General features: G+C 36.6%; 1 protein-coding gene across 1 annotated transcript in view; it reads left to right on the top strand.

Annotated features, from left to right (window-relative positions):
* FBN2 (fibrillin 2) overlaps window positions 1–26,619 on the top strand; it is a 266,492-nt gene extending 239,873 nt beyond the window's left edge. The window contains exons 54-65 of the mRNA XM_037800910.1: window positions 386–508; window positions 980–1,111; window positions 9,284–9,409; window positions 10,783–10,989; window positions 11,961–12,086; window positions 13,673–13,795; window positions 15,117–15,233; window positions 15,877–16,005; window positions 17,628–17,747; window positions 22,103–22,334; window positions 23,406–23,577; window positions 25,197–26,619. Coding sequence (XP_037656838.1) covers window positions 386–508; window positions 980–1,111; window positions 9,284–9,409; window positions 10,783–10,989; window positions 11,961–12,086; window positions 13,673–13,795; window positions 15,117–15,233; window positions 15,877–16,005; window positions 17,628–17,747; window positions 22,103–22,334; window positions 23,406–23,577; window positions 25,197–25,571 — 1,982 coding nt within the window. The 3' untranslated portion in view covers window positions 25,572–26,619. The remainder of the gene's footprint in view (window positions 1–385; window positions 509–979; window positions 1,112–9,283; window positions 9,410–10,782; window positions 10,990–11,960; window positions 12,087–13,672; window positions 13,796–15,116; window positions 15,234–15,876; window positions 16,006–17,627; window positions 17,748–22,102; window positions 22,335–23,405; window positions 23,578–25,196) is intronic.
* Window positions 26,620–27,042: the final 423 nt, after the last annotated feature.

Here is a 27,042-nt window from a genome sequence, read left to right as displayed (position 1 = left end):
AAGATTCCCTTTTTTGGTTCCTCTGGACAGAAGGTTGGAAACTTTTCTGTTGGAGATTTAGCGGCCAGATGCTGCCCCTGCCAGGACTGTGTTAAATATTACCTCAGGGTAATATTTAAAAATGGGGAACTTGCCCCTTACTGTTTGCTTGCTCTGAGTTTCAGCTTACCACTAAAAACTGCTTATTTTTTGCTCAGTCTCCACATCCCTCAGGTAGTTGTGTTTTTTTTATACTCTAGAGTATAGCAGTTATGTGTAGGTGGATGGGTTTATTAGGCCCCCGGTCCTCCATACCAGCATGACTGCTGAGGAAAAACATCAGTGATTATTTAACAAATAATTAGGACTCTTGGCTGAGAACATGCCTGCCCATTTCTTTGATCAGATATCAATGAGTGTGCCCAGAACCCACTGCTGTGTGCTTTCCGCTGCATGAACACCTTCGGCTCCTATGAATGCACATGCCCCATTGGCTATGCCCTCAGGGAAGACCAAAAGATGTGCAAAGGTAAGGCCATGGAGGAGGGAATAGTGTACTCTTCATTTGGCACTCTGGAAATATATTTTAATGCTTATATAGTCATTAGCTATCTTCTTGTAGAAATCCATAGAAACATAGTATGACAACATTTTGCTGGTAGATTTCAATACCCAGATATCGTGACACTTGATGGTCCATCCAATCGATAAGAAGATAAGATGGGTTGAGGATCTTCTTATCCTTATTGTCACACTCTTTGGCTCGTATTATAGTTAAGATTCCCCTTTCCTGAACTTCGTGTCATTGGGACTGATGCTGAGACTTTTATAAATCTGGAAATAACACCAGCAGTTGAAAAAGATTGGGCTCCTCCTTCACTTGTCATGCAAATAGATTTCATTGTAATAGCAAGAAGACTAAAAGTCTTAAAAGTGCTAAGCTTCAGCCTGCTCCTGAGAATTTATTTATTTATTTTTCCTATTAAAAAATATTTCATAGATGTGGATGAATGTGCTGAAGGGCTACATGACTGTGAATCTAGAGGCATGATGTGTAAGAATCTGATTGGCACTTTCATGTGCATCTGCCCCCCTGGAATGGCCCGGAGGCCCGACGGAGAAGGCTGTGTAGGTAAGGGACAATGTATGCTTATTTTATACCCCTACTTCAAGCCAAATTTATGGCACTAATCCCAAATCATTTTGCTCTGCAAGCCAACTTATTTTTCCAGCCGTTTCATCAAGGCTCTGCTACGGCTGGATTCTTCCCAGGGTCCATGCCAACATAATGCATTTTGGGTTGGATAATGCAGTGGCAGTTATGCCTGTCCTAGAATATATGCCCTTTCATTTTTTTTTCTTTTACAATTCTGTCTCCTGTGAATCTACAACATTAAATTAAGCAATTTAGGAGTAACTTAATTTGGAAATTTAGAGGAAGTAATTTAGAAGAAATTTTGCCCATGTAGCAAAATAAAAGTATGGGTTCATGTTCTCATTTTTAGATCATTCCATGAATGAAGAGAGTACATAGAGAGGGAGATAATCTCCAGGACCCTATTACAGGCTGGATATCTCTGTCATGTTGGCCATAATTTTTTAAGCATATTTGGACCTTAGCTAATTTCATCTATAAAGGGAGGAGGTAGGGCTAGATCTCTAAGGTCACCTTAGGAATTTAAAATGCTATGATTTTATAACACATGCCCAATGCTTACGTCATGTAAGCAAGTGACAGCGACTGCACTCATTTTCCCAGCATTTCTGTCCAAAGTGTTGGTAGCTAGGAGACTACATCCCACTACCTGAGAATAGTTGATGTCCCTCATTAAATTAAGGCTCTACTACTCCTGCCCTCACCTCCAGTCCCTATAAAAATATGGGTATTTTTAAAGGATTTTGAATATTACTAATAATCTCTTATTTGGGGAAAAATGCCAAAATAAGAATAAGACTTCTTAAAAATCAGTCTATTAGTTTATTTTTGCCTGAAGCTAGGAAAGGAAATGGAGAGTCACTACAAATGGGTGCTGGGGATATTTCTGGAGTGATGGAAAGGTTCTAAAACAGGATTGTGGTGATAGTTGGCACAGCTCTATAATTTACCGGGTCACTGAATTACAATTAAAACAAGTGAGTTCTATGGCATGTAAATTACATCTCAAAAAAGCTGGGTTTTCTTATTTTTAATTCGGTTTTATTGAGATATAGTCACATAAACTACAGTCATCCAGTGTACAGCCAGTTGTTCACAGTACCATCATATAGTTGTACATTTATCACCAAAATCAATTTTTGAACATTTTCATTACTCCAAAAAATAAAACAAGAATAAAAATACAAGAACACCCAAAACATCCCAACCCTCCATCCCTCCCCATTCATTTAATTTTTGTTCCCATTTTTATACTCATCTGTCCATACACTAGATGAAGGGAGTATGAGCCACAAGGTTTTCACTGTCGCACAGTCACAGCGTGTCAGCTACATAGTTATACAGTCGTGTTCAAAAAAAAAAAAAAAAATTGGTTGCAATTTAACAGTTTCAGGTATATCCTTATAGCTATTCCAATGCACTAAAAACAAAAAGGGATATCTATATAGCACATAAGAGTAACCTCCAGAATGTCCTCTTGACTCCATCAGCCACTGAAACTTTATTTTGTTTCATTTCTATTCCCCCTTTTGGTCAAGAATATTTTCTCACTCCCACGTTGCTGGGTCCAGTTTTATCCCCAGGAGTCATGCCTCAAGTTGCTAGGGATATTTGCACCCCTAGGAGTCATGTCCAGTGTAGGGTAGAGGGCAGTGAGTTTACCTGCCAAATTGGCTTAGAGAGAGAGGCCACATCTAAGCAGCAAAAGAGGTTCTCTGGGGGAGACTGTTAGGCACAGTAGGCTTAGTCTCCTAAGTTAAATCTATACTCCTAAATATAGGCCAGGGAAGATGCTAACATGTATGGAAGGGTAGATATAGACATTGGTAACCAGCCTGTCTCATTATACATGAGATTCATGTTCATTTTTTTCTTTTTTTTAATTTGTGTGTGTACATGTGCTTGAATTTCATCTGGCTAAAATACTTACTTAGAAAGGTGCTTGAATTTTTTATGTGTCAGAAGCTTCTTATTTTTGTAACTAGCTGAATTTTACATTATACTGTGTTTCCTGGGAAGAGAGTAGCCATTGTGATCAGATTAAGAGCTTAGGTTTCTGGTCCTACATCTGCCATTAAATGATCTGGATAGCTCTAAGTGGCTTTATTCTCTGTGCCTCTGTTTCCTGTTCTGTGTAGTTATAAACTCAGTCTACATGATTTTATGCCAGACAGGGGTTTGTGTGCTAGCTCTAATATTCTATGACTTGTGAACTTAGCTTTTCAAAGAAAATACCCAGGGTGGCATTATATATTTGTAATTTTTCATTTTTAAAAGATGTTACAAAAGTTGCAGTTTCTGAAACTGTTCTGATCCTTGAGTTTTCATTATACTATGTTGATAACTGAAACTTCTGCAAAACTTTTTTTGATCATCAGTACTTTGATTTTTTGCAGGCACCATGTTTTTACAATTAGAAATTCCATAATAAACAGCCAAAATATTATTATGAATAAAAAGTGTTTACAAATGTCAAGATGAAACATAAAGTCATAGAGAAATAAAAATGCTAAGCACATGAAACTGGAATATAACAAAATTACTATAAAATGTCACTTGCAATAGAAACTAGAAGTGTTACAGGCCAGGGAATAAAAGTTAAGCAGGAAAGCTATAATCTCTGTGAAGAAAACAATAAACTTAATCAGAGATGGGGACTTGACTATGCAATATATTGTCCCAGTAATTATTTCCTAAATGAACAAATAAAGAAATGAATGGAGAAATCTATTAAATATAAAAATTTTACCAAGTTCTTACATTTTAATGAAAATACCAAGAGAATACATTTTTAAATGTAACTGAAGAGAAGAAAGCCTTCATTTTAAAGATTATGGAGTAAAAATTTGTTACTTTACTCCCATCTCTAGAAGATTTTAGATATATGGGTTGGGATATTTTAAGCTATCTGAGTTTAAACAAGGACATAGTCACAACTGCAAACTCCAAAGAATATCTCTCGTATACTGTAAAATTTCAACCAAAAACACATAAGATACTGATAGAGTGGTACATTCTTTATAGACTTTGCCAGAATATATATTTGTCTAAAAGTAACTGTCCCAATTTAGAAAGGTTCATCCAGTGATCTTGGATTATATTAGGGACATAGGTCATCAATGAGAGAAGTATGGAATGTTTTTGAAGAAATTCAGTTCTACACTGCAGTGTCAAGAGAGCTAGAAGGAGAAAATATAGGGACATGCATTTTAGGTCTTAACAAACTACTCATCTAGACATGGAGGCCACTAGAAGTAAGTCAGGAAAAAGAAAGAGTAAGAAGCAACCTAGAAGCAACTAGATTCTAAGATTTAAAGAGCTTTACTCAGAGCCACAATGGCCTCCTAAATTACCTGAAAAACCTGAGAGTACATGCCCTGTGGTCAGAGAGCGTAGCAGATTTGGTGAGAGAATGTTCATTCATACAACAAACATGAATTGAAACTAGTTTATGCCCAGTTCAGCACCAGTGACTGCTTGCTATACTATTTTTTCAGCAAATAGCCCAGCTGGAGAAAATTGTCAAAGATGAATAATCACATAAGTCTGTGATCATTATATATGTACTTTCAGCAAAGAGGAAGAAACTAAAATAAACAGATTTAGACACCTCAGGGAACAGACAAATCGTTCAGAAACAGTTTAATTATCCTCTAAGAGATCTCACTGATGAAAATTTAAATAGATATAAGAGATTGAAAAGGAAGATAAGATGGTATCAAGAGGTGAGGAGCTAGCAGAGCTCAGGAAGGAAATAAAACTATCAGGAATTCAAGTCACATTTGAAGTCAAAAAAGTAGGAAGGGCTGAAAACAATCAGAAACATGAATATGGAGGCGATTGGTAAGACGATAAGACGTGGAAGACAAAGAAGATCCAAAATGTGCATAATTGAAGTCCCTGGAAAAAAAACTGAATAAAACAAATAATATTCAAATATATGTGAGTATTTAGTGGAAGACATTCTTGTAGAAGATATTTAAATCTGAAGATCAAAAGAGCACACTGCACCATGAAAACCTGTTAGAATAGTCCTTCATTTACTCAACTGTGTATTTACTGAACACCTGCTATGTTTTAGATGTTGGGTGTACAGTAATGTACTAGATGGAGAAGTCCTCTGCTCTCAAGTAGTTTACATCTGGTGTGAGAAAACAGACAACAAAGAAACAAACCAACATTATTTCATGTAGCTGTAATTTTTTTAAGAAAATAAAATCTAGTGACTAAGTGGGATCTGCTTTAGAATACATTTTTCAAAGAAGGCTTCTCTGATGAGATGACATATGAGCTGGCACCTAGAAATGATAGATAGGGAAATTATCAAGAGCAAAAGTCCTTAAGGCAGGAATGAAGGTCAGTGTAGCTGGAGATTGTGCCAGGGTGAGTGTGGCATGAAGTGAGGTCCAGGGGCAGCAAGGCCACTGCAGACCACTGGGAGGAATTTGGTGGGCAGGGTGCCTCTGAGTGTGGGCCATGGAGTGGACTGCGAATGTGAGAAATCTAGTTTTGTATCTACTAGCTTTGTGACCTTAGACAGGTTGGCTTAACTCTGTGCCTCAGATCCCCCATCTGAAAACAAGTAGGAATAATGAAACGCTTACCTTTTAGGGTTGTTGTGAGGATTAACATTAGTGAGTTTATGAAAAGCCCTTAAAATAGTGCTTGGCATATAGTAAAATCTCAGTTAGGTGTTAGTTGTTGTTATTACCTAATTTACATAATTAATAATCTCTGGCTGTTTTGTAGGTCATGCATTTTAGATGTGTAGAAGCAGGGATTTCATTTAGGTGGCTGTTGTAGTCATCCAGGTGAGAAACGAAGGAGGCTCAGATGGGTGCCAAAGTAGTGTGAAAGAGGAGTGAAGAATTCAGAATATATTTTAGAGAAAGTGGATAGATTGGAAATGATAGATGAAAGAAGAAAGATATACAAGATAACTCCTAGGATTTTTACCTGAATAACTGATTAGATAATAGCTATGGAAGAGCCTGGAAGAAATAGCTTTGGTTAACGGAGTAGAAAAATCAAAGTTCTGTATGGAATGTGTTAGCCTCATAGCTTTCTAAGTGGTAATTTAAAGTAGAAAGATATATTGGAGCTTTATAGTTGCTGGCAAATAGCAGGTCTCTAAAATCATGGGTTTGGATAAGATCACCTAAGAGAGAAGACATAGAGAAAAGTAGAAGAACTAGTGACTGAGTTCTGAGGCACTCCAATGTTTAGAGTGACTAAAAATATTTAGGAGACTGAAAAAGAGTAGCCAGCCAGATAGAAAGTTATCCAAGTGAATGTGGTATCATAAAAATCAAAAGAACAGATTGTTCAAGAACTTTAAGGTGTGGTTAGTTGGGTATAATGCTCCTGCAATGTAGAATAAGGTAAAGACAGAGAAGTAATAAGTAGATTGGGTGACCTTTTCAGAAGCAGTTTCAGAAGAGGACTTGTAAGTGGATTAAGGAAAGAATCAGAGGTGAGAAGGTGGAAATGACAACTGGAGATTACTTGTTCAAGAAATTTTGCTTTGAAGGGGAGCAAAGAAATGTGCAGTCACTGAAGGGGTAATATGCAAATGAGAGAGGAGATTGTTTTGTAACACAGAAGTTACTAGAGAATATTTGCTGTGGGGAATAATTCATTGAAAAGAGATGGAGAATGATAGGGATGATTGTGAAATCCTTGAAGGCAATCCAGAGTACAAGTGGAAGGGGCTGTCTTTAAGAAAGGGAGAGCACAGAGAGATAGGATGGAGTTATTTTCTTAAAGTGCAAGAGGTGTTTTAGAAAGTGGGAGCATGAATGTACTAGGAAGTATAGTAGGATGTTAAGGGAATATTAAGTATTTGTTTGAGATTTGAGTCATGAATTAAGATGAGAGCTGTCCAGGTTATGTGGTTTTTCTCTAGCATGTCATTATGCTCAGGATTAGGCAAGGAGTAGGTAGAGGGAAGTGAGCGTCTGACAGGAATTATTGCCAATGAAAAGGTAAATAATTGACAATCCTAGTAGAGTCCAGGAAGTGTCAAAGGATAGAAAGTGGAATGCTTTCAATCAAAATTAGATAGATGGTACAGTATCACATCAAGATATACCCTGGTGAAGTTACAGATTTCCACAACAGCCAAAAAGCATAAAACAGAAGAGGAAAGGAAAAAAAATTCTGTAGGTATCCAAACTACAAGTAGAAAAAACATCAGGCTCTTTTTTTCCAACTTCTCTTAGTCACTCTCAGGGCCAAAGGCAGTAAAGCAAAAGTAATCTAAAATAAAAGCTACATTGTACATCATAAAACCTAGAGGACCTCAGGCAGCAAGAGCCCTTCTTGAAAAAAATAATAATTAAATTGAAACAACTAAAATACAAATCAAAATAAAGACAAGCAACGTTGATTAGGGTCAGAATCAGATTAAGGTGGCAGACCTTGTATCCTCAGATTCTAGAAACAGAAATGACAACTTTTAATTTAGCTCACTACTTTTGTGTATGCTTTAAAATTTCATAAGTTTCATAAGTTTCTTTTTTCCTAAAAAGGGGAAAATATCTACACCAAGACACATCATGATGAATTTTAGAACAGTAAGAGCACGGTGAAAATCCTTAAAAATCTTCCAGGCAGAAAAACAAGGTTGCCTACAAATGAATAGTAACCGAGTAAAACATAACAATGGAGCGATACTTTTAAAATATTATAAGGGAAATAGTTTTGAACTGAGATTCTGTACCCAATCAAGTGTGAAAACAAACAGGCAAAAAAAAGACATTGTCAGAAATGAAAGTGTTTAGATTATTTACCATCCACATACCTTCTAAAATAATTACCAAACTCCATACTCTTATTTTTTTAATTAATTCAAGAAAAGGTAATAGTATACATCAAGCAATGGTGAGGGAAAAAAAAAAAACAGTAAACCTCATTATTTAGTCTAAATAGATGTTTATGGCAGATATGAAAACTAATCCTCACAAACCAAAATTCCTAAATCACAGACAAACATTGGAGGTAGCACTGTGAGAGAGCAGATTAAATTCATGCCAAGGTACTTCGACCAAGGCCAGAAGCTTTAAAAACACATTCTTCTTGACACTGATGGAAAAGTAGTCATTAAGAGTATGTGTTGAAATTATTTAATGTTTACCACTAAAGAAATTGAAAGAGGATGTACAACTTTCCAGACATGAGTTGGAGGCAGAGTAGAGCATAGAAAACTAGACTGATCTAAAAATTATCAAGGGATGGGGGAAAATTAAATGGTAAATGTAAAACACAATATAAACTGACAGGCAAGGATCCATATATATCAGTAATGATGCTGGATATAAAAATTTTAATTTCTGGTTAAAAGTTAAACCTATTTTTAAAAATTCTTTTTAAATCCAGTGACGAGCTTTTTACGAGAAATGCAGCTACATAAAAAATGTGAGATAAACTGCAGGAAAGGGTTAGGCAAATGTTATTAAAAAGCAAGTACATGTAGCAAAATAAATGTCAGTAAAAATTAAGGTTAAAGATGAAAAACTATAAAAATGAAAGGAGCAGTTTATCAAAAAGATAAAATTGTTGTGAGCTCTCAGATGTTCCTAACAACATGACTTCGAAAAACCTCATCAAAATATACAAAATATCAAATAGGTACAATAAGTAAGGATATAGGGAATTTTAGTGAAACAGTTTTGTTCTAATAGACTTATTTATCACCAACCAAAAGAACAATACTGCCTAGATCCCCTCTCCCAGTAACCGCCTTCACACGCCCCAGCTGCTCCTGTACCTCTGCCAAAAGCCTGCCTACCTTGCCGTCAGCCTCTTTCTCATAGCACATAAACCGACATCTTCTTCCCTAAAGTTCCTTCTTGTCTGCCCTCTCAGGACAAGTCTATCCCTTTCAGAGACCAATTATCCAATTCACCACAAAAACACCACCCCATCCCCACAGGAAAAGAAAAAGAGAAAAAGTCACCATGTTACCAAAGAACCCACCTGAAAGGTTGAAGCAAGTTAAAAATAAATCAGTATGCACGTGTGACTAGTTTTTATCCCGTCACATTAGTATTTTGGTGAAGAAGTTTTAAATAGGATATGACCCATTAGAAGATAATTTGTAGGATGTAAGTTTACAGTCTACTCATTATTCATATTGTTTCTCTGAAGATGAAAATGAATGCAGGACCAAACCAGGAATCTGTGAAAATGGGCGTTGTGTTAACATTATCGGAAGCTATAGATGCGAGTGTAATGAAGGATTCCAGTCAAGTTCCTCGGGCACGGAGTGCCTTGGTAAGCTGATGTAAATATTTAGTAAATAAAGCACCTGTTTTATGATGTTGTTATGGAAGAGTTCACTCTACATATATCCTTGCCTGCTAAATGGATTCCCCAATCTGAGCAACCTACATCCCTCTTTCTAAAGATACACAAATGACATATTTGTGCATGTGTGTGCTGTATGCTTACTTATGTGTAATGTAAAATATAGTCTCTCAGGGCTAAATTCCAAAATTAAGATTAGTTAAGCTGTATGGAAAATGCAACTTTAGCAAGTCAGTAAAACTTACATCAGGGGATGATTTAATTCCAAAAGAAAATATTTGTGATGTGAGGTAAGCTCTGCTGATATTAATGCAAAGTAAATACTACATTTCAGAAATGCAGTGGTTGATTTTTATTTTGACACAGAAAAATGTTTTACAAAATCTTTTCTTGTGGAAAATAAAAATCTCATGTATTATGTAATATTTTAAAGCTAAAATATGTATTGTCTAAACCGTTTTTAGTTAATTATGAGCAGGTATATTCAAGGCAAATAAAGAAGAGCACTTCTTAAGCTGTTTGACTCATTTAATTTGGCACAAAAAGAACAGTTTTTTCAAGTATACTGGACTTTGCTCAGCATGATGTCATCTGCTTCAAATCCCAGGAAATTTTTATTCAAGAAAATATATCTTTTTATTGTCTTCAATCTAGACCTTTACTTGCAACAAAACTTTTAAGAAATTATAAAAAAAAGAAGATAACTTATATAGAAAGTATATTTTTCTATTCATTTTATTAATAGTTTTACTGTATGGTTCATAAAGCCATACTAAAGATGTCTTTGCCTTATTAATAACAGAGAAATCCCTTTAGTTTTATTAAAGAAATAACTACTTAGTCCAAATGTTTGAGCAGTCTTAGATGTAACAAATATAAGAGATTAGGTCGAATATGTACCAAGCTCATAACATAATCTAGAATTTGCTTTTTAAAAACAAATCCTGATACTGGTTGGTTTATTTAGAGGAAAACCATTTGATTTCCCTTTCATTTGGATTCTACAGGAATGGTGATAAACTATCATTTAGTTACTGATGGATTGAAGAAAACCAAAAAAAAAAAAAAAAAAAAAAAAATTTTTCTAAAGTAATAGCATCACTTTTTGACAAATCTAACAAACTGTATAAAGTGAAACAGAGCTCGACTACCTCCAACAAAACTTTATAATCATTACACTGTCTTAAGCATTGTGCCCGTCCATATAAAAGAATACTTACCTTTTAAAAAATAATTGCTAAGAAGGAAAGTACTGATTGTCCTTTTTAATTTCAAAACCAAGATAATGAAAATCATCAGTTCCAAGACACGTATGCTTATTTTCGGCTTTATCGTTTCAGACAATCGACAGGGACTCTGCTTTGCAGAGGTATTGCAGACAATGTGTCAGATGGCATCCAGCAGCCGCAATCTTGTGACAAAGTCAGAGTGCTGCTGTGATGGTGGGCGAGGCTGGGGCCACCAGTGTGAGCTCTGCCCGCTTCCTGCAACTGCTCAGTACAAAAAGATATGTCCTCACGGCCCAGGATACACCACTGATGGAAGAGGTAAGGAGTTGAGAAAATTCATGCATCCTATCAACTTCATTAATTCAGATTAATTTGAAGGAAAGGTGAAAACAACGACATAATAATAGTTGAAATAAAAACGACATAATAATAGTTGAAATAAGTGTGTGTTTGTCTAGAGACAGAATGCTTTTTGTCAATGCTTTAGAGACTGAAAGATTTAATCTTTATAGAAAACTTGAGAGAATTTATTATTCCCATTTTAATGAGTGAGGAAACTGAAGCACAAAGATTAGAATAAGTAATATGCCCAGAATCACACCCTTTTTAAGGGATGGACTCAGGAAGGGAACATGTCTGTCCCAAAAGGCTATACTTGTAACCACCCAACTATACTCACTTTATTTAAATAAATACTGTTTGTTTGGAGTATGCACAGGAACTCATTCTGTTTATAACATATTTACAAATTAGCAAATCTCATAACTGATTAGTGGTTTTCATTTTTATATAACTATTTATATACCAATGTCCTGGAAAATACCATTTTCCTCCATTCCGATACAGATTCTCTACCCTGTGCATGATTACTTTGCTAATGAAACCCTTTCTCCAGAGTCTAATATAGTGAGACGTTGAGGCTAATCCATGGAAAACTATCACCAATTCCAATTTGGTTGAACTTCAAAATGGTAGCTTTCTATATTCCCCCCAAAAAATCCCCCCAAAAAATTCATACTGAGATTACAAAATGAGTAGTCTGAAACAAGACTTTCAACATAGCCTTCCTTTATTTTTTCCCATCACTTCAGTTTATTTCTCTTTCCCTTCCATGTTGTTTATTCATCTGAATGATGTAAAGGTATTCCAGCACTATTTTGAATAGTGGTCATTGGCTGTCTCATCTCAGTTTCTTAATTTCCTTTAGTTTCCAACCAGTTTTACCCTGGCATATACATATTAACTTCCATTTGGTTTTTGTTTTTGTTTTTTTTTTTTTGGGTCCACAGATATTGATGAGTGTAAGGTCATGCCAAACCTCTGCACAAATGGTCAATGCATCAATACCATGGGCTCATTCCGGTGCTTCTGCAAGGTGGGCTATACCACGGACATTAGTGGGACCTCTTGTGTAGGTAAGGCAAAGCACATCTACGTCTGAGAGTTTGACAAGTCACATACTGTCAACAGTGTTTCCTTCCTATGGACCTTTAGAATGTACATTTCATTAAAATGATGTCACTCCTCTTAATAATGTGGTTCTTAATAACAGTGTAATTGCTCTTTTGTCCAATCCTGTGGGATCCAGAACTGTTCAATTAAATCAAAAAGACTGTTCTATCAGGGAAACATAAAAATGATAAAAATGATACTTTTAACATTTTATATTTTAATTTAAAATGTATAAATGCACATTTTTGTCATTCTTTTGATAAAGTCTTTTGATTGTGCGTTTGTGTGTTTATGCATAGAGAAAATGCTTTTTGCTTGTTCCTCATCCTTTTTTTTTGGCATAAACATAATCCACAATTTCTAGTTGCAACACAATCCCAGCACAAAAACCTAAATTTTTGTAATTTCTTTTCCTAATTTAATTTTTTGTCTCACCCACACCATTCTATGACAGTTGTAGGGAATGGGGGAGAACTTGACTTTATTGAGGTCTTTCCAAGGTTTTCAATTTAGTCTTCAGTAAAGAAAAAAACCTACTTTCTCCTTCATATTTTGTAAGCTTATATGATATTCCATTAAATTATATAATTTCAATAACAATTATACTTGGCATTAAAAGGTGAAAACAACTAAACTGACTCTTAGTAAGCATACAATTCAACTGGTAGGAATAAAAGGGCATAGGAGTAATAGACCATAGACTATTAGTCATGAGCTTTCAGCCTTCTGTGGGCATCAATCAGTATATTTTACAAAGGAAATGGAGATTGTCTGCTATCCAAGCAGGAAAGAGATGGCACTTTCAAATGAAGACAATTCGAAGAAGGTTTAAGAAAGAGTCTATCTAAGGTGTGGCTAGCATGCAGAGAAACCAAAGGGTTGGTGCTGCATGCTGGGTCTGTCACTGCCGCTGGACCAAACGAAAAGGGAGAGGTTTTGGAACCTGGAGGAAAAGGTTGTTAACAGGGAGCTGCCTTGAGAAGAGCTGTGATACCTGTTCAGATGGCACAGGCAGCCTGAACCCATCTTCAGAGAGGGCATGGAGGGAATGAGGACCAGCCCAAAGACAGGTCAACTGCCTGGGCCCAAGAACAAGGCGGAGGGAATGAGGAATGGGTCTGTAGGGCAGATGGAAGATTGCCAGCAGTCTGTCATAGCAAGAATGTTAAGTGAATGCCAGTTAAGAGATCCAGTAAGATCATACCCAGGTGCCCAAAAAAAAAAAAAAAAAAAGCTTTAATTTTAAGTTTAGTTGGGTGATTCTCAAGTTGTCAGCTAAAGGACACTAATATAAAGAATTTAGGGGATTATTTTGAACCCAGATGGTTAACTGGCTACTTCCAGTATTTATCCAAGGACTGTAAACTGATCAACAAAGTAAACCAGTGTGTGACTGTAGAGAAAAATATTCTGTGCATCATTTCTTTTTGATTGTTTTCCATTTTAAGTTGAAGAAGAAAAGTAAAAAGAATGATGTGAAAATATGGAGGGAGGAAAGAGGCTGGTTATTTTTAACCAGGAAATTTATCTTCACACCACTTTTACTTAGATCTTGATGAATGTTCCCAGTCCCCGAAGCCATGCAACTTCATCTGCAAGAACACTGAGGGGAGCTACCAGTGTTCATGTCCGCGGGGGTACGTTCTGCAAGAGGACGGCAAGACTTGCAAAGGTAAGGGAGCAGGCACTGGGGGTGTGACCCTCGGCTAACTCTCATCCCTCGGCTTCAAATGTTAGAGCATCAGGGATTTGCCATTTGCATAACCTTCATTAAAATGCACCCTTAAATTAGCCATTTTGTTAGTCATTTTCTTAGTCATTTTCTTACCAAAGGACTCATGATGGAGGCAGAGAGAATTAAGCCTCTGAAGACAACATTTTGCTTTTTATAGCAAACAACACAAATTTTTTAAAAAGTAAAATCAAACGCAGTTTTGTGGATGTAAGAGATTGGAACAATAACTAAAGATTTTTTTGTTTGCCTATCTGAAATTTCATTTCTCTAAGCTATCTTGATTACGTATTAACTGCAAAAAAATTGAAAATGAATGGGTAAATTAATTGGTTTGTTTTGTAGTATTCAAAATAATTATCAAACTAAATTAGATAATCTAGTTTTCATACTATACTCATGTATTCAATTTTATAGTAAAATCTCATCACTATGGAATTACTGGACTGAGTAAATTCCTGTCTTATTAAATTTTGAAATATAGATTATTCTCAATGAAATGAGGTTTTATTTTTCAAGAAATACATAAAATTAGAGTAATAACAAGTGGAGATATTCTCCTGGACCTGTTTAGTGAACAAATAAGTGCCCATTTCATTTTGCACATGGTTTATAAATGAGTGGCATTAAACAGTATGTTTTTTAAGTTATAAAATAATAAATTAGTTTTGTTTACATCTCATATTGCTTGGTAAATTTATTTTGAATACATTTTCCCAATTTAAGTTTCAGTGTAATCCAAATCAAATTTGGAGTTTTCTATTAGTACAGACCAAAGATTAATATCATTTATGACTAAAAAAACGGGATTTTTTACTTCTTCTAGTGTTATTAACGGTGTTTTCATTTCAATCTGGAAAATCTGACTATTTGTATTAGGACCTTCATCAACTTCTGGATTCTGTTTGATTTTTATTTTATCTCACCATTAATAGGAATAAATAACCAGACATGGAAAAAATTGCATTAAATGCAAGAACCATAACATTTGCGAACAGCTCATAGAAACCACTGTGATTCAGTCCTTCACTTTATTATTTTAAGGAAACCTTGTGTTATGTATGGCCTTACCATTCTATCATAGTAATCCATGGTATTTAAGCTGTTTAATTATGCAGATGCATGTGGAAGTCTGTAAAACTTCCAGCAAAAATCTAGACAAAACACTCATATTAGAACATCCCACCTCGTATGGCTTCATGAGAATGCATGCATAGCCAGATAATTGCTCTAATTTTTATCAGCCTCTCTTTAATTTCAGATCTCGATGAGTGTCAAACCAAACAACATAACTGCCAGTTCCTCTGTGTCAACACCCTGGGGGGGTTTACCTGTAAATGTCCCCCTGGTTTCACACAGCATCACACTGCTTGTATTGGTAAGACAAAATTAGAACGGAGAATTTTACAAACTTTTGGTAGATCAAGAAAAATTGTACTTAAAATGATAGATGGAATAATGTCCCAGTACCTAATTTAGAATCCACACCTCCTAATTAGCAGCCCCCCAAAATTGCTAGTAATGTAGTTATATAGGAATGTTTCAGTGTTTTAGACTTTGTTTTTTGTCCTTGTGAAAAATAAAGGGAAAAGGGCTTTTAAAACCCAAGCACATGCACAGTAGTTGTGTTCTGAGCACTGCTTTTCTATTACATTCTAAATATGACCATGTGTGAGCAGATAAAATATGATTAAAGGCTCACTTAATTTAGGACATGCTAATATACTGGAGTTGTTTTATGTATAAGATATATAAGTTAAGAGCCTTTCAGCCTTTATTAACTAAAACCATGTCCACAGTTGCTTCAAAACAGATTCTAATTCCAAATCTCTTGAAATTCACTTTTTCTTTACACTTTTGCTCTTAATGTGATGGTGAATTCTGGCATAAATTTCCCCAAAATATTACTTTTATATCATGAAAATCAGATTTAGTATACTTCAATTTTTACTTCATGTAATGAAATTAAAATCAGGTAATAATGGAAAGCTTGACACTCTCTTTCCTTTTTGCTTTCCTAGACAACAATGAATGCGGGTCTCAGCCTTCACTTTGTGGAGCAAAAGGAATCTGTCAAAACACCCCTGGAAGTTTCAGCTGCGAATGTCAAAGGGGGTTCTCTCTTGATGCCACTGGACTGAATTGTGAAGGTGAGTTTATTTGCTCAAAAGTCCTTCATCTGATAAAGATATATAATATATATAATATATAATTTCTAAGCCAAAAAAAGTATTTAACAAAATATAACCCCATACTGGATTATTGTCCATAAATTTTCATATATCATTTTGGGGCAGAGGGAAACTTTAATTCAGGAAACAGAAATTCTCTGGTTATGAATTACCTTTTAAAATAACTGAACCATTTACTTAATCATTGATCTGGAAAATAATTGAATTGTAAAATTATTCTCTGGCTAATATGGTTTACAGTAGTATACAAGTATACCAGAAAAAAAAAAAAGGACTTTTGTTTCATGATACCTAAATGAGTAAAAGTTAAATGTAAAAGGAAAACCTATAATTTTAGAGAATTGGAGAAATGTACTAAAAACACTGGTGAAAGCTGTTGGCTATTTCCATTTTATGTGGTCTGAGATTCTTGCTTCACCCTCTTCCCTGCAATGGGCATTTCCTACGAAGTCACCCCTGCTATAGCTATTTCCTATAAAATCCAAAGGAACAATTAAGTGAGAACAAAATAAGAATCTGCCTGAGAGCAACAATATATTATTTGCAATATTTCCATCACAGATACCAGCATACGATAAGACATATGTATTAGGATGGGCAATTTTTACAAATACACATGCCAGAGATTGAAAGAGATAAATGTAGTTTGCCAAACTATATATAAAAAACTATTTTTATATAATATTACAATATATGGTATTTGTGCTGTTTTAACTATCTTTTAATTAATCTTAAAAACATGGTTTTGAATTCTAAAAATCTATTCAAAGATTTTAACATGCTTTTTGTAAGAGTTCTTGAAGTTTTTATATATATCTCTTTTTCAGCCAAAAATTTTGATTTTAAACATTTCAATTTTTATATTATGTTTATTTAATACTGTTGAGACTTTGAAAGTATTATAACCCACAACTGCTTGCCACTTGTGAGTTCAGCTCATGACCACCCATATAATATGCCATTTATTAATTATGCATATAAATTTGTTAGACACACAACAGACATGCCAATTTTATTTTGCTACTTTTGGCTAGATTTCAAAGCCTCAGTTTCATTCCAAAAGAGTATGCATATATAAACAAAGAAATTATTCCATTTGTGTAATAATAGCACATCTTGTCTAAAAATAAATTCAAATACTTAAAAGGGGTTTCATCTAATTAATCTTGAATGTTAAAAATAAAAAAATTTGCGAAGTGTCAATGACTTTTCAATCCACTGTTGGAATATGTAATGCAAACAAACTTATGTCTCATACCAAATAAAGCATACCATATGCAGTTCATCTCCCCAAATGCACAAACGTGTAGTTGTTGTTGTCGGTTTGCTGAAATTACAATGTGATTTAGAGCATCAATGTGGCATGGTCTGGTGGATAGCACAAGAATGAAGAGTGGTTTCTTATCTCAGAATCACTCTTTGTACCACCACCTACTAATAACCATGTGACGTGGAAAATATCACTGACTTTGTGTGTCTTGTTTGTTCCCCTATCAAGAGTTACCCCGGGCTGTTTGGAATGCATTTAAGAATAGTAGAAGAAAGGTTGCCTAAGGATTTTGCTGGGATTGTTTTTGTAGATGTCGATGAATGCGATGGAAACCATAGGTGCCAACACGGCTGCCAGAACATCCTGGGAGGCTACAGGTGTGGTTGCCCTCAAGGATATATTCAGCATTACCAGTGGAATCAGTGTGTTGGTGAGTATTCACTACGAAGCGTCTCATTTTCTCAACTCTGAGAAAATCTCTGAATAAGTATTTCTGAATAAAAAGAATAAATATTAGAGGTTGAACTTTGAATATAGCCTTTGAATTCTACAACTTAAAAACCAGTACTTAATATCCATGCATGGGGATTCATTATACACAATACTTGTTTGAACATACCCATAATAAAAAAGTCATCTTTTAATACTTAAAAGGTAACTCACTAGAGCCTTTATAACTTTCAGTTTCTACTAGATATAATTTTAAGTTTCTGAAGATGGTGTCAAGAAGCATCTTCTTCATTAGCCAAAGTCAGCCGCTTTTTTTCAGTAACGTAATATCATTAAATTTGGAGTTGAAGGGGTTGATTACCCATTCAGCACCCTCAGACAAATCCTAAAGGAATTCAGATCGACTTAATGAGGACAGTTCATCTCTGCTCTCCAGTCATGTGGATTTAATGAAGGATGTACAATATTTTAAGGTTGCAAAAGTATCTAGTTACAGCAAATACTGTTGCCAGAAAGGCATGTGTGTAAAATAACATACATAGGCATTCAGCATTGTCCTTTGCATTGTTAATATTCAGGGAAATTCTCCTTTTCAGTAGAGATTGATGAAAGAACAGAATTCTCTATTTGAATAGGCAGCTGACTTATTTAGCATATGCCTAATTTCTTGGCTCCGTTTGAATGCACTTCATAGAGACGCCACCCAACATATTTTGATGTTAGACACTGGCAGAGCTGAGCAAAGAGGGAACAGTGGACCTGCAGGGAAATGGCAAGATGCTTCCTGTTTCTCTGTAGTGATTTAAATCTCCCCACATTCAGGTATCTGTGGGTGAGCCACTGAATAAGTCTGATTTAATCCTTTTGTGGTCTTCTCAAAAGAAATTTCTAGTGACAATTTAGTAAATTGAGAAGAAAATCAAGTTAAATTTCAAAGGAGAGAAACTAACTCTGTGAAGGTCACAACTCTTCTGTGGCCTCATTCCAGGTTGAGAACAGATGCTTTGACACACCACGATTGTACATTCATGGGGGAAATGCAAGAACCGACAAGCAATCAAAAAGTTAAGGGCCAAGTTTTAAAAGGATTATCAAAATGATGAATTAGGCAGTCAATCAAAATAGTTTCATAAGTTTAATTTACTTATTTTTCTCTTTATAAAAAAAAAGTTGCAAAACTCCTCAGGCCCTGATTTATGTATTCATAAGCAGAGGTAAAGTATAGGCACAGTTTTTAAAATAGAAGCAACAATATTTTATGGATAGCTATTATACAGTGGAATACCATTTTGTTATAACGCAATGTTTATAAAATATGAGACCTGTCACTTTGTATAGCAAATACCATGGACTTCTCAGTTCTTAATTCTAAGGCAAAAGAATAATTCACTAACCTTCCATGTTTATTTCAGCTTAAAATAGAATTCTTGTTATTAAAGAGACCCCAAGTAAAAATAGGAGAATGTATAGAGTGTCAACTCAGTTTCCAAGTTTTCAGGTTTTCTGAAGTTTCTCTATGCAAACAGAAAAAGAAGAAAAGTACAGAAATAGCTGCATAGGTTTTCACTGAATGTATGACTTAAAATAAAGGCTCTGGGTTCTATCCCAGCACCACTTTGTGGAGTCTTGGGATGGGCACTTCAGAAAGATAGTCACCCCTTCAGCAGCCAGAAGCCTGGCGTACTTCTCATCAGGAGACACCCTATGGACAGAGGAACATATCGTTTCCTAAAGACGAGCCCAAAACTAAAGACACATGGGCAGTTGTCCCCAACTGCAAGTATTAATTTGTGAGCTTGCTGATCTGAAATCAACACCTCTAAGTAGCAGACCTGTTTAAGACATGGCAAGGATTTAACTCAGAAGGTTCATGATTCTTCTGCACATTGTTGAGAAGTCTAGCTGGTGTCTAATAAAATTGCTGACTTTTTTTGCCATGAATTGACGTAACATGGTGGAAATTTTTAACCCAATATATGACAGTTACATAAGAAATGGAGTGAAATGAGCCATCAGGAACTAATAAAAGCAAGAAGTGAGCAAACCAAGAATTATGGCAAAATGGAAATTAAAAGGCCGCAAATTTTTTTATCTGTCACTATGTATGTGACTATATTCAGTCATTCATTGGATTGAGGAGGAAATATAAAACAAAGTATTTCAGACAGATTTACCCAGTATGTCCTATGAAATGGCCAAAACTATTAGCTCAAACTCATCAGACAATTTAAATAAGATTTAAGTGTAAACTGACAATGTTATTAAAATTACCATAAAATTAAGAAAATATCAAAGTTCCATGGTAAATGTTAATATTGAAAAAGCTTTTCATTCAAATGAGTTCTATGACGTTTCCAGCCAGTTACCACAGAGAATAGATATTGTGGGACATAGATAATATACATGTAGACAACTTACTCAAGTGTGACATGTGAAGAAAAATTGTCTTCCTATATGATGCTTTCGTTAGTTAGTATTCGTAACTTCCAATTGTTTCTACAGCCCTTTGAAAATAATTTGAACATAACTTAGTGAAGCTTGAGTCAGCTCAGAGTGTCTCAGACAAGCACATATTTTCAAACTGAGATTGCTAAATCTGCTCCATTTTACATGATGTACATTTATAGCATTTAATGAGTTACATCATGCTGCTCCCAAAAATTGTACATATTTTAAGATATTTTTATAAGTGGTATGTTTAAACGTAATTTATTTGCCTGGTAATTTGTCTGCCCAACACTGTGTCTAGCACTATATTCATCGTAGGATCATTTTATTAAGCTGTAATCTAATTTAGACACCCTGTTTGAATAAAAACACTGCATATAAATGTCAGATCTAATTATAAAAGCAGATGAGCTTTTGTGGCAGAATTCCAAGTCTATTGGATATAGAAATAAACTAGCAGTTATGTTTATGTCATATGTAGCCAAGTTACTAAGAATTTATTTACATACTTTCTCCTCCTATAATGAAGGCTAAGAATTTTCACATATTAGGTAATTGCGGATTTTATATGCAGTGATTAAGAATTCTACATTTGGCAGGTCTGATTTAATTCTGAAGAATTAATCATGATACAAGAGTATCTAATAACATCTACCCTTTCAATAACCTCTATCCTGTACTGAATGGAATTCAATTTCCTGCCTGAGAGGCCTCTTCCCTGAGACCCCATCTGCATCTTCCATAATCACATTGAGCTACTGCAGATATGCACTTCCTTCTCACTGTTGTACCCCAGATGCACATCTCGCTGCAAATGGGCTGAAACATATACTTGTCATATATTAGGTAAACAGACATTCCATGCTCCATATGGAATCACAGGAATTTGAAAGAACTCCATGGAACAGATGTTGAGTTGTGCCCAGGGTGAAAGCTGGATTATGATAAAGCCCTAAGGAGTCAGGCTCTATATCAACCAGTCAAGAGCAAAACTGTACTTTTCAAAGCTAAAATCATTGTCAGGCTTTGAATTTATTAAAAATAAAATGATTATGCCAACTGAAAGTATAACCCACAATTACCCTGCTGTTGGACACTTACAGTGCAATGCTAGTCATTGGACTAGTATCCTTTGCATGTCAGCTGAGAGCTGGCTGCAAAACTAGCTCAGAAGGAGACAGGCTGCACCTGTCATAACTTAGCATAACTTGTGTTCTGTACTAGGTTAACAGAAGAGTCAATTCAACAATGTTTATTTTAGATTTTTTTATATACTTTCTTCCCATAAATAATGAAGACTTTGGGAACTGCTGGAAGAATGAGTACAAACATGAATAGAGATAAAATCTTTTTTTAAAAATTGAAATATAATTTGCATACCACATAATTCAAAGTGTACAAGTTTTTAGTATATTCTCACAAAATTGTGCAACCATCACCTACCTACTTCCAGAACATTCCCATCACTGCGAAAAGAAACCCTGTGCCCTGAAGCAGTCACTCCCCAGTTTCCACTCCCCTAGCCCCAGCAACCTCTAATCAACTGTCTCTCTGGATTTGCCTGCTGTATAGGCTTTCAAAGTAACCTTGTTTGGAGAGAATAGGCAAGCTATTCAGTAGACAGATTGCAAATGTCTGTCCCCAAAAGGCTGCCAATGTATTCAGAAACATAGTTCAAATAAAGTATAAAAAGGTATGCCAAGGTATTTTTAAGGTCACAATTTAGGAAGGATTTGTTGTTTGTTTTGTTAATTTCATATGCTTTGCAAATCTGTCATCACAGTAAATATTTTTTAAGTGTCAACCTCTAAGGTTCTTCCCTCCATAAAACCACAGGCACTTTGAGCCTCCCGTTCTTCCCTCTAAGTTTCTTCCTCTGTTTTGTAGACGAGAACGAATGCTCCAATCCGAATGCCTGTGGCTCTGCCTCCTGCTACAATACCCTGGGGAGCTACAAGTGCGCCTGCCCCTCAGGGTTCTCCTTTGACCAGTTCTCCAGCGCCTGTCACGATGTGAACGAGTGCTCGTCCTCCAAAAACCCGTGCAATTATGGCTGCTCCAACACAGAAGGGGGCTACCTCTGCGGCTGCCCACCCGGGTACTACAGAGTGGGACAAGGGTAAGGCGGCCCATCACCCTCCCGGTCCCCGGGGCAGCCGATCCTGCCTTCCCCGAGTTCAGGTCCCCTGGCCGCCTGCCGCCGCGGGGAAGATTACAGTGTGTAAAAGCCAAGAGGCAAGGGGTGGTCGCAGCTCTTAGGGTGTTGGACCAGATACTTCATGGAATAGAATAACTTGTGGTTAGCATATGACTTGAGCCTTCATACGAATCTTACTTACTCGCTTGCTCCTTACGAAGGCCTGGATTTATTTGGTGAGAGTCCTCAAGGCCAAAGGTACAAGTAGATGTTTAAAAGTACAACTTTCTTGTTGCCAGAGATTTCTGAGTTGTGAGGTAGCCGTGGAAACAGCCTTGCTTCAGGTTCTTCTCCTCCCAGTCTTGGCGGGTGCTAGCCCCGAGTAAGGAGCCTGCCCCTCTCGTTGCTCACCTGGCTTTTTTATTGCATTGTTGGTGTTGCCCTGCTCGGCTCAGGACCCCATGAGGCCAGGTCCCCTCTGGCTAATCACACTCCCAAGTGCAGCCGTCTCAGGAACAGTGTGTGTGACAGACCCTGAGGCCCGTTGACCAAGCTCTCCAATACTGTATATAATATTAGTTAAAACTAAAGGTTTGGCCTAGACAAGGGTCATTTAGAGCCAACTCATTGATTTTTTCACTAAAGTATGACTTCAGAAATGTCAGTTATTAAAGCTGTGACCTCTGTTACTAGCAGCAAACCCAGGATTCAAGCTCAAGAATGCAGAGAACCTCTTTCAACTTTCTCTTTGGAACTGGATACTCTCCTTTATCTTCTTGAGTTAATGACACCCCAGGGGTTCAGTCTCATTAGGACTGAAAGTTGGAGAAGCCCAGGCTCACCCTCAGAAGAATTTTGCTCTTTCAAAGTAAGGGGTAATCTCCTCTATTGAATGTTAAGAAAAAATTACCGAGAATATTAGGGTTTTTATATTTGGGAGCTTAGCATTTGCTCTGTTGCCTTCTTATTTCTGAGTCATCTGCCCTATCCCTGGAAACTGTAGTCAAAGTTAACGATGAAGTCTAATAATACTTTGCTTCTCACTGCAAACAGCCACTGTGTCTCAGGCATGGGATTTAACAAAGGGCAGTACCTGTCACTGGACACGGAGGTGAATGAGGAGAACGCTCTATCGCCGGAAGCGTGCTATGAGTGCAAAATCAATGGCTACTCCAAGAAAGACGGCAGACAGAAGAGGAGCATTCAGGAACCCGAGCCAGCTGCTGTGAGTAAATATCTCACTCTGTTGCGCCGCAAAGACTTTGTTTACCATGCAGTAAACCTGTATGTAGTTTCAAGCCTCAGCGAAGTTTAAACTCTCTTGAAATTTAGCAGATAGACTGATGGGCACAATGCGGTAAAGACAAGTAAATTAGTTGAATTATTAACTCAAAACACAGGGACTAAGGAGAATGACTTTAAGATCCCCAGTTTCAAATCATGTCTTTGTTTTAGTTTTTACCACATGCCAGAGGACAATATGATGTCCACCCAGGAAATAGTTATTTTGATATGATTCAAAATGAAAGTATTTTGAGTTTAACCAGTGCTGTTTCATAAATGTGCAGTAGACTAGGCTGGTTATTATTTTCAATTGGTAAGCCAGCCTGGGTCACATATTTTATGACTTATTTATATGATAGGTGTTCCTCCCATAAAAATCTTTGGATAATTTATATTTTATACGGAATTGAAGATCTGAATTGCCTGCCACTAGTGTTTGCTTTCAGTTAATTGGCATCTTTAGCAGACTGGTTGGAGGGGTGTGCTGCAGTCTGCCTGGTAACACAGCTAATAAGTGGGGAGTATATCAAAGTGTGTTTACTTAAGCACTCTCTCAATATATTCACCAGTAAAATGGAAGTTATAAAACGTACGTCGCAGTGCCTGGAGCAGTGTGCCTGGCATAAATCGAGCAGGTGGGCAGTAGGTGTCAGCGATTCTAGTGCCCAATAGCTAGAGATGTTGAATAATTTCCCCAGAGATCAGGAATAGCATGAGGTAATCACTCACCACCCTCTTCAGTTAATATACTGAGAAATTCCCTCACGAAGAAACCGAGTGAAAACCAACTGGCTGTGCAAATTGGGTAACTTGTGTCAATTTTCTGGGCCTGAGTTTCTTTATTTGTAAAATGAGATGTCTCTAGCCAAAAAGTCAGTGATTCTTTTTTATAATAATAAATAAGCCAGTGTTATATTTACACTAAGTAGACTGGGGGTACCGAACTGATGTTTAAATAAGAAAACTGAGACTCCAAGTCAAGTTCTGCTAATAAAACACTATGGGTACTTCTGGGCCACCATAGCCAAGTTTTTCCTTAATAAAAGCCCAGACGAAGCATTGTTTTTTGCCTGCCTTGGTTTATCTGGACCTTTCCTCACTGGCTTTTACCAGAGCTGATTCAAACTGGAGCCCCAGGAGTCTTTGCAGACCATTCGCTCTGTGATGGCATTGATGGCACTTCTCGTTTGGCTCCAGCAAAGAAATTATGATCATTTCCTAATTATAAGAGTGACATTCTGTAAACTCATCCAAAAAACTTGAAATGTGAACGATCTCTGTAGGCTCAGTCCTGTAACTTTAATTACCTCATTAAGACTGAGTGAAAAGTCATAATAAAGATTTACAAGGCATTCTGGGTGGAACTGAACTTTTCTCCCAGCTGACGGGAATTTACAATAGCCTCTTTCACAACCTCTGCTTGTAAGGGGAGAGTGCAGAAAGCGGGAGCAAGAAGCTATAGCTTGTGGTTGTGACTGAAGCCCCAGCAGTCAGTCCTTTTCCAGTCCTCTCCCTATTCCGGAGAAGCTATTCACAAATCATTTCCCAATCTTTCTGTAGGTTGAACACATCAGCCTAGAGAGTGTCGACATGGACAGCCCCATCAAAATGAAGTTCAACCTCTCCGGCCTTGGGTCGAAGGAGCACATCCTTGAACTCGTGCCTGCCATTGAGCCCCTCAACAACCACATCCGCTATGTCATCTCCCAAGGGAATGATGATGGTGTCTTCCTCATCCACCAGAGGAATGGGCTCAGCTATTTGCACACAGCCAAGAAAAAGCTCACACCCGGCACATACACACTGGAAGTCACTAGCATCCCTCTGTACAAGAAAAAGGAGCTTAAGAAACTGGAAGACAGCAATGAGGACAACTACCTCCTAGGGGAGCTTGGCGAGTCTCTCAGAATGAGGCTGCAGATTCAACTCTATTAACCCCTTACAGACTTGGTTCCAGGCTCGAATCCCAGCACCACCAGCCTTCAGAAGGGTTTGAAAAGTCAATGACTAACTTAAAGAGGAAAAAAGAAAGACTTTGTTTCTTTCCTCCCTGTCCCAGACTTCAGAATGTTGACCCTCACAGGGAGGAGTAATTTAAACTCTGGTGTGGCCAAAGATTTGAGTACAAATGCAACCGTGGTTACTGTATTGTTATATAACTTCACTTTAGAATATATATATATATTAAAAAAAAAAAATCCTAAATGTTCAAGAGATCAGCATATGGCACTAAATGCACAAAAATAATGTGAGCTTTTTGTTTTTCCTGTTAGCAGTCTGTAACACTTTGGGTATTTTGCTATAGTTGCTAATTAAGAAAATATAGATGTTTATTTATTTTTAATGCAGTAATATATGGAGAAATGAACAAACTATGTAAACAAAAAAGGGAAACTCACTTATGTTTCTTTAGATTTATAAATTTGAGCTATTTCTTTTAGAGGTGCTTTTTAAAAACATCAGTAGATTCAAGAGATGTTTCCTTTGGTTTTCTGCCAGTAGTTCAACTGGCATACATCTGATTATTTGAAAGAAAGCCGCACAGAGCTGAATGGGTAGTGTAATCAACAATTTAAAAGACCCAGATGTCATTAGATCCTCTCTAAAGGAGATCAAAGCCAGAGCAGCTCAGTGTGACAATATTTCACATCACCAGACACACCAGGCAACGGAAGATGAGCACAACCACTGTAGCAAAATACCTTGACTGCTAGTGAGACCTTGAACGTCGCAGGCCAGACTGTACTGTATTTCCTTCTCGTAACCTCAAGGAACCACATGTGCTACCCACAACACCTCATTCTTACCCAGGGTGCGCGACATACTTGTGGTACTTAGGCAGCTGAAGAAACGTCGTTCCTTTGAAAAGGAACACCTGGCGTTCTGTAGTGTTTGGTGCTGTCTTAGATTAATGGTGCATTTATTATGTTCAAGCTATTTCAGGATTGCCATATGTGCAAACAAATCATGCAGTGCAGCCAAGGAATATATGTTGTGTTTTTTTTTTTTAAACCATTTTTTTTTAGAATTTTCATTAATACTGTAGTTATACACCATATGCCTCATTTTATCATAGCCTATTGTGTATGAAAGATGTTTGTACAATGAATTGATGTTTAGTTTGCTTTAGTCTTTTAAAAAGATATTGTACCAATGCGTGCTAATAAGAGTACGTCTCCGTGCTCTTCTCAACCCAAGATACCTGTCCCTGGACCAGTGACCAAACCTCATACGTGAAATGGCCAAAGTGCACCCAGAGTCCCGTTGGTTCTTCTCACACCCGCGCTGACCAAAGATTAGTAACCAATTATACCCATGTTTTGTTTTTGTTTTGTCTTTTTTTAATAACAAGAAAAGAAAAACTAAATTTGTAATCAAGTGTTTGTGAGCAAAAACTTATGGGTTT

The sequence above is a fragment of the Choloepus didactylus genome, chromosome 13, assembly GCF_015220235.1.
Source record: "Choloepus didactylus isolate mChoDid1 chromosome 13, mChoDid1.pri, whole genome shotgun sequence".
Taxonomy (NCBI): domain Eukaryota; kingdom Metazoa; phylum Chordata; class Mammalia; order Pilosa; family Megalonychidae; genus Choloepus; species Choloepus didactylus.
The sequence above is the reverse complement of the archived record's forward strand: the minus strand, read 5'-3'. Positions and strand labels throughout refer to the sequence as shown.